The sequence below is a fragment of the Choloepus didactylus genome, chromosome 20, assembly GCF_015220235.1.
Source record: "Choloepus didactylus isolate mChoDid1 chromosome 20, mChoDid1.pri, whole genome shotgun sequence".
NCBI classification, from domain to species: Eukaryota; Metazoa; Chordata; class Mammalia; order Pilosa; family Megalonychidae; genus Choloepus; species Choloepus didactylus.
In genome coordinates this window covers 54,098,413-54,105,760 of record NC_051326.1, presented here as the reverse complement: position 1 = coordinate 54,105,760, position 7,348 = coordinate 54,098,413, and the positions used below count along the sequence as shown (strand labels likewise).

General features: G+C 42.2%; 1 protein-coding gene across 1 annotated transcript; it reads left to right on the top strand.

Moving 5' to 3' along the window:
- Positions 1-1,342: 1,342 nt before the first annotated feature.
- Positions 1,343-4,281, top strand: LOC119516823 (kinesin-like protein KIF20A). Its single transcript, XM_037813295.1, has one exon. The coding sequence runs from the start codon at positions 1,387-1,389 to the stop codon at positions 4,063-4,065; it is 2,679 nt and encodes an 892-aa protein (XP_037669223.1). The 5' UTR covers positions 1,343-1,386; the 3' UTR covers positions 4,066-4,281.
- Positions 4,282-7,348: the final 3,067 nt, after the last annotated feature.

The window sequence follows — 7,348 nt, the reverse complement described above, 5'->3', positions numbered from 1 at the left end:
TTGGCTCTGCTGCTTACTAGCTGTGTGACTTGGGGAAAGTTCCTTAACCTCTCTGTGCTTCCATTTTGTGGATAAGAACACCTACTGACAGTGTTGTGAAATTACATACATTAATCGTGAAGTGATGAGAGCGGTGGCTGGCACATAGTGAGGACTAACAAATACATGTTCTCTTCCTCTCGGTCTGGTCATGTCCCAGAGCCCCTGGCAGAGAATCTGGTGAGGTGTGGGCTGTTTAGACTAATGGGGGTTCTTGCAACAGGAAAAGATTCTTGAAGTGGTATGTGAAAGTCTGTCTGTAGATGTTTAAAAACAGGGTACATTTTTAATAGCTCATAAATGCCCCCCTATTGAAATGCAGACACCTTCCAATTTTGAGACACCTTCCAAAATACTGATGCTTATTAAATACATTTAAAATCAGCAGAAAGAAAATCTAGTCATCATCTAATAGAGGGAGGACGGAGAGCTTAGTGAATGCACCAATTGCACCAGTTACTTGAAAAAGTACTAATCATCTAACATTCTTTGTCTATTCACTCATCATTTCATTCATTTTACAAATATTATTGAATACAATATTTATTTGCATGGGACACTATAGGTTAAGTAATCATGATGCAACTTTCAAGTCACATACAATCTTTTATAAAGGGGACATTATATATAATTATTAATGTTAGAAGGAGATTTAAAAGAACATAATTGTACAAGAGAATAAAACTATAGTTCATTCCTCCCCAAAATGTTTAACTTGAATCTAACCAAACCCTCAATTAGACATAAGTTCCAATTTATAGGGTATACAGGGAAGAAAGGATCAAGGTAAACAATTCCAATCCAGAACATTCTACAGGACAGCTGACCTGTTCTCTTATGAAACAGTCATGAGTAAAGGAACTGTTTTGATTTAGAGGCGACATAAGAGACCTAACCAGGTTCAACTCCTGATTCAGGATCAGACACTACTTAGCACAAACAGACTATAAAGAACATTTTGGAGACAAACGGGAAAGCCACTGAGCATTATTACAAAAATTTTTAGTTCTATTTCCTTTATAACCTATATGCATGCATTACTTCAATAACATTTTTATAAATGAATTTTAGAATGTGAACTAAGCAGTGTGGATAGCATATGCTGAGTTTAAAGAAGAGAGAGGTAACTGCAGCCTAAGTGACAGGAAAGACATAACAGAGTAGGCAAGGGTTAAATTGGGCCTTAAAAGTATAATTTAGTGGTGGGTGATGAGACTTTTTTAGCATGCGGTGGGTCTTTTCTGGATGAGAGATTTAATTGAGCTTGAATGTCATTCAACAAATATTTACTGAGTACCGGAGGAGGAACGAGTGTTGCGGCTTCGGACCAAAGCTGTCCCTGCTGTCATGTCACAAGGGATCCTTTCTCCACCAGCGGGCTTGCTGTCGGATGAGGAAGTGGCTGTCTCCCCTATGTTTGAGTCCACAGCTGCAGATTTAGGGTCTGTGATACGCAAGGACCTGCTGTCAGACTGTTCTGTCATCTCTGCCTTCCTGGAGGACAAGCAACAGGTTCCATCTGAGGATGGTACAGAGAAGGTGAAAGTATTCCTGAGGATCAGGCCCTTGTTACCTTCAGAATTGGAACGACAGGAAGATCAGGGCTGTGTCCGCATTGAGAATGGGGAGACCCTTGTTCTACAGGCACCCAAGGACTCCTTTGCCCTGAAGAGCAATGAGCGAGGAATTGGACAGGCTACCCACAAGTTCACCTTTTCCCAGATCTTTGGGCCAGAAGTGGGACAGGCATCCTTCTTCAACCTAACTGTAAAGGAGATGGTAAAGGATGTACTCAAAGGGCAGAACTGGCTCATCTACACATATGGAGTCACCAACTCAGGGAAAACCCACACAATTCAAGGTACCATCAAGGATGGAGGGATCCTGCCCCGGTCCCTGGCTCTGATCTTCAATAGCCTCCAAGGCCAATTTCATCCAGTACCTGATCTGAAGCCCTTGCTCTCCAATGAGGTAATATGGCTAGACAGCAAGCAGATCAGGCAGGAAGAAATGAAGAAGCTGGCCCTGCTAAATGGAGGCTTCCAAGAGGAAGAGCTGTCCACTTCCCTGAAACGGAGCGTCTACATTGAAAATCTGCAGATGGGTACCAGCACCAGCTTTGATAGTGGCATTGCTGGACTCTCCTCCAGCAGTCAATTTACCAGTAGTAGCCAGCTGGATGAAACAAGTGAACGATGGGCACAGCCAGACACGGCCCCGATAAGTGTCCCAGCAGACATCCGCTTCTCCATCTGGATCTCCTTCTTTGAGATCTACAATGAGATGATCTATGACCTGTTAGAACCAACTAGCCAGCAGCGCAAGAGGCAGACTCTGCGGCTGTGTGAAGATCAGAATGGCAATCCCTATGTGAAAGACCTCAATTGGATTCATGTTAACGATGCTGAGGAGGCCTGGAAACTCCTGAAAGTGGGTCGTAAGAACCAGAGCTTTGCCAGCACCCACCTGAATCAGAATTCCAGCCGCAGTCACAGCATCTTCTCAATCCGGATCCTACACCTTCAGGGGGAAGGGGATATAGTCCCCAAGATCAGCGAGCTGTCACTCTGTGATCTGGCTGGCTCAGAGCGCTGCAAAGATCAAAAAAGTGGCGAGCGGCTGAAGGAAGCAGGAAACATTAACACTTCTCTGCACACCTTGGGCCGCTGTATTGCTGTGCTGCGACAAAACCAGCAGAACCGGTCAAAGCAGAACCTGGTTCCCTTCCGTGACAGCAAGTTGACTCGAGTGTTCCAAGCCTTCTTCACGGGCCGAGGCCGCTCCTGTATGATTGTCAATGTGAATCCCTGTGCATCTACCTATGATGAAACCCTTCATGTGGCCAAGTTCTCAGCCATTGCCAGTCAGCTTGTCCATGTCCCACATGTGCAACTGGGATTCCCATCCCTGCATTCATTCATCAAGGAACACAGTCTACAAGCATCCCCCAGCTTAGAGACAGGGGCTAAGCCAGAAGCAGGCCTTGATGAAGACATTGAAAATGAAGCTGACATCTCCATGTATGGCAAGGAGGAGCTCCTACAGGTGGTGGAAGCCATGAAAGTACTGCTTTTGAAAGAACGACAGGAGAAGTTGCAGCTGGAAATGCAGCTCCGTGATGAAATTTGCAATGAGATGGTGGAGCAGATGCAACAGCGGGAACAGTGGTGCAGTGAACATTTGGACACTCAGAAGGAACTGCTGGAGGAAATGTATGAAGAGAAACTAAAGATCCTCAAGGAGTCACTGACAACTTTTTACCAAGAAGAACTTCAGGAGCGAGATGAAAAGATTGAAGAGCTAGAAGCCCTCTTGCAGGAAGCCAGACAGCAGCCAGTGACCCACCCACAATCAGGATCTGAATTGTCCCTATGGCGGTCTCAACGGTTGGCAGCTTCTAACTCTACCCATCAGCTCCAGGAAGTTAAAGCTAAACTGGAACAGTGCAAAGCAGAGCTGAACTTCACCACTGAAGAGCTACGGAAGTATCAGAAAATGTTAGAACCACCACCCTCAGCCAAGCCCTTTACCACTGATGTGGACAAGAAGCTAGAGGAGGGCCAGAAGAATATAAGGCTGCTGCGAACAGAACTTCAGAAACTTGGTGAGTCTCTTCAAACAGCAGAAAGAGCATGTTGCCACAGCACTGGGGCAGGGAAACTTCGCCAAGCCTTGACCACTTGTGATGACATCTTAATCAAACAGGACCAAACCCTGGCTGAACTGCAGAATAACATGATGCTAGTAAAACTGGACCTTCGGAAGAAGGCAGCATGCATTGCTGAGCAGTATCATACTGTGCTAAAACTCCAAGGCCAGGCTTCTTCTGTCAAAAAGCGCCTTGGTGCCAACCAGGAAAACCAGCAACCAAACCAGCAACCCCCAGGGAAGAAACCATTCCTTCGAAACTTACTTCCCCAAACACCCACCTGCCAAAGCTCAACAGACTGCAGCCCTTATGCCCGGATTCTGCGTTCACGACGCACCCCTTTACTCAAATCTGGGCCTTTTGGCAAAAAATACTAAGGCTATGGGAAAGGAGAGAGCAATCATTGCCCTGAGGTGGGTAAGCTGCTCAACATAAGTAGCAGCTCTCTTTTAAGCTTTACCCTATACCTGGAACTCTATCCAAAATGTAATACTTGGATACTAGTTGGTTTTCCCCTTTTGTAATATAATCACCTATATAATCTCACATTTTTTACTTCTATGGTTTCTATGCACACAAAAAAGTTATATTAAATAAAGATATTGTTTTTAAATATGAAAAAAAAAAAAAAAAAAAAAAAAAAAAAAAAAAAACAAATATTTACTGAGCCCTACATTTCATGGCCAATATTGTGCATGTAAATGTAAAGCATTCAGTGCAGTGCCTGTTCAATAAGAACAATTGAAATACTGAGACTAACTCATTATCAAGTCTGTTAATTCCCATTAAAAAAAAAAAAAAAAATTTCTCCAAATGAAAACTTTAATCCCTCCCCACAAAGTGTAGTTCAACTGTTAATAGTGCATACTCTGGTTCCAAAAGCCCTGGGTTTGAATCTCTCATTTACCCACAGGCTAAGAAATCTTGAATGTTAGTTAACTTCTCTGTGCCTCAGTTTTCTCATGTAAAAATGCAGCTGATAATAACAGTACCTAGGATCACAGGGTTTCTATGAATATTACATGACTTACTATCTGTAAAGTACACAAAACAGTGCCTGGAACATAGCACATTCTAAGACAATTTAAAATGCCTTGGATTTAAAATAATGAAAATGCCAGATACCATCTTAATATCAAATTCATTTTAATACAATCCTGGGACTTTTAAAAAATGTATTTACAATGGTTAACTCTGGATTGTGGAGCTACATGTTATTTTTAAATATTTTCCTTTAGCTTATATATATTTTTAAATTTGCTGCAATTAGCAAATGACACTTCTGTAAGGACAGCAAAGCACTACAAATTATATTAGGTCTTTATCTCTAAGGGATAATATACTCTTTATTTATACAGCATTTAAATTGTTCAGAAAATATTCACATACATTCTTTTATTTGAATCACAAAACAACCTGTAATTATTCTCATGATGACAGGGGAAATAATGGGCAAAGGATGTGACAGGTCAAGTTACTTTTCCAAGGTCTCTGAGTCAGTATTAGAGTTGGCTTCCAAGTGGCCAAAGCTTTTTCCCTTTGCTTCTTATTTAAGAGGAAAGATACGGAAATTTATAGACTTCTTAGTGACACTTCAAAGCCCTTGTATATATTTTTAACAAGCTAATATGTTCAGGAACACTTGGAATTCATAAGTCTTCTACAAGATTAGTGAGTGTTTTGCAGGGACTAAGAGCTAAATTCCCTGCCCCATGCCCTTCTGCTTTCTTATGCATGCTTCTTCACTAATTCTGAAAACCATGACAAAGAAATGGAGGCTTAGGCGATGCAGGGGTCCTCTAGGCCAATTCAAATGCCTCTGACCCAGTTTTCCATTTTAGAATGCCTGCAAGAGTTGGAGAAAATGCCCAAGGCTACCTAGTTGGTGAAGGCTGCTGATCTTAGCTCTGCCAGACCCCCACATGTAAGACCTTGAGAAGTCACTTTTTCTTTCTCCTTCATACAGTCCTTTGCTCCTCTAAAGCCATTATAATGTTCTAAGATTGCCTCTCTCCAACTCTTCTGAGGTCCTTTAGGAATAAAATTGAGAACAGGACTTAGCTAATGATTGTAGCTGATCCATCAGAGTGTGACACCCCACCTTCAGTGAAACTTGACCCATAATCACTGCCGATCATGCATAGTACCATAGAGCTTTGCACAAAAGAGGATTAAATACCCAATTATGGCCTCCTTGCTTGCCCTCAATTTCCCTTAGCATTTTACTGATTTAATTTTCCTGTTTTTTTTTTTTTCCTTTCTCCTAAATTGTTGCTTTACATTTCTCTATTCCCTAACTGACTCGATTGTTCCTTATTACTAAGAGGAGACTTCTCTGGCATGCTAGTGGAGTTAAACTGCTATAAAAAGACAATGAGTGAGGACTCCTGGGGGAAAAGTGATTTGTAAGGTTCCATAATATAAAAGATACCATCAATGCAAAAGACATTGGTAAAACGGGACGAGGAGGTAAAAATATGGCCAACAATTTATTTTGTCCCCAAATCATTGGCATGCTTTTTATCATCCTTTTTTACCAAGCTGACGGATTACCTGGACCATTTTATTCTTTTAGCACAGAGAAGACTTGAATCATCCTGATCATTGTAGTAGTACCCATGGGCCAACTAAAATGGGGCGAGAATGGAGGCAAAGCAGGAAGAATCTTTTCATACACATTAACACCATTTCCTTTTCATTGTCCTTTTCCTTTTAAAACTCGTTTACATCTACTCTACCTTATCACCATCCTGTCCAAGAATCACAACCAGTCCTGAGACTGGTGTTGGGAGAATAACCAGTACTAGGAATCAGGCATTCAACTAAGCCCTTTGCATTCATTATCTCCCTGAATCCTCACCAGAAACTGTGGAGATAAAGACTATTATTCCCTTTTCAGAGATAAGGAAACTGAGGCAGAGGGAGGTTAAGTAACTTGCCCAAGAGCAGTCAATTGTGTTGCTAGGATTCAAACTCACATTGATCTTCCCAGCCCAGAGCCCTGCCTCTTAATCACTCTCCCACAGATAAGGCTGAGGCCAGGAGCTAAGCAATAGCTTAAGATGACACAGTGGTTGAATGGCAGCGGAACCCAGGCCTAAGGAACTTTAATATAAGGCATTTCTCCCCACAATGCCCAAGCACACACACTCACAAAATCATTGGGTCTGCAGCAACACTTTAGAAAAAAAAATAGTGGGTAACATTTGTAATAGCTTTTCGGGCTAGAACCTACATGACTACATGCAGTTCAGATAAAGCCTCCGAAGGGACTTAACAAAGGGAAGGAAATATATCGATTCAATGAAACAAACATTTGCTGAGCACCAACTATCCGACAGGCCTAGTGTGAGGTGCTAGTGATCTGAGATTAATGAGGCAAGTCCACTGCCTCCAAAAAGCAGTTTAAACAGAAGGGACATGAACTCAGTGATCAATGTAAGCAGTTGTATAAACACATAAACACTAGTGATGAATGCAATTTCAGAGGTACAAAGTCCAAGGGTTAACATTCCCTCAAAAAGGGCAGAAAGGTTGGCAACAGAGGATCAGCAGGAAACCTGCTTGCTGTCCTCTTAATTCAGGGTTGAGCCATCTCTGCAGGAATCCCTAAGGGTTGAGGTAGCACAGAGAAAACCCCAGTGTGGAGCACCTTGATGC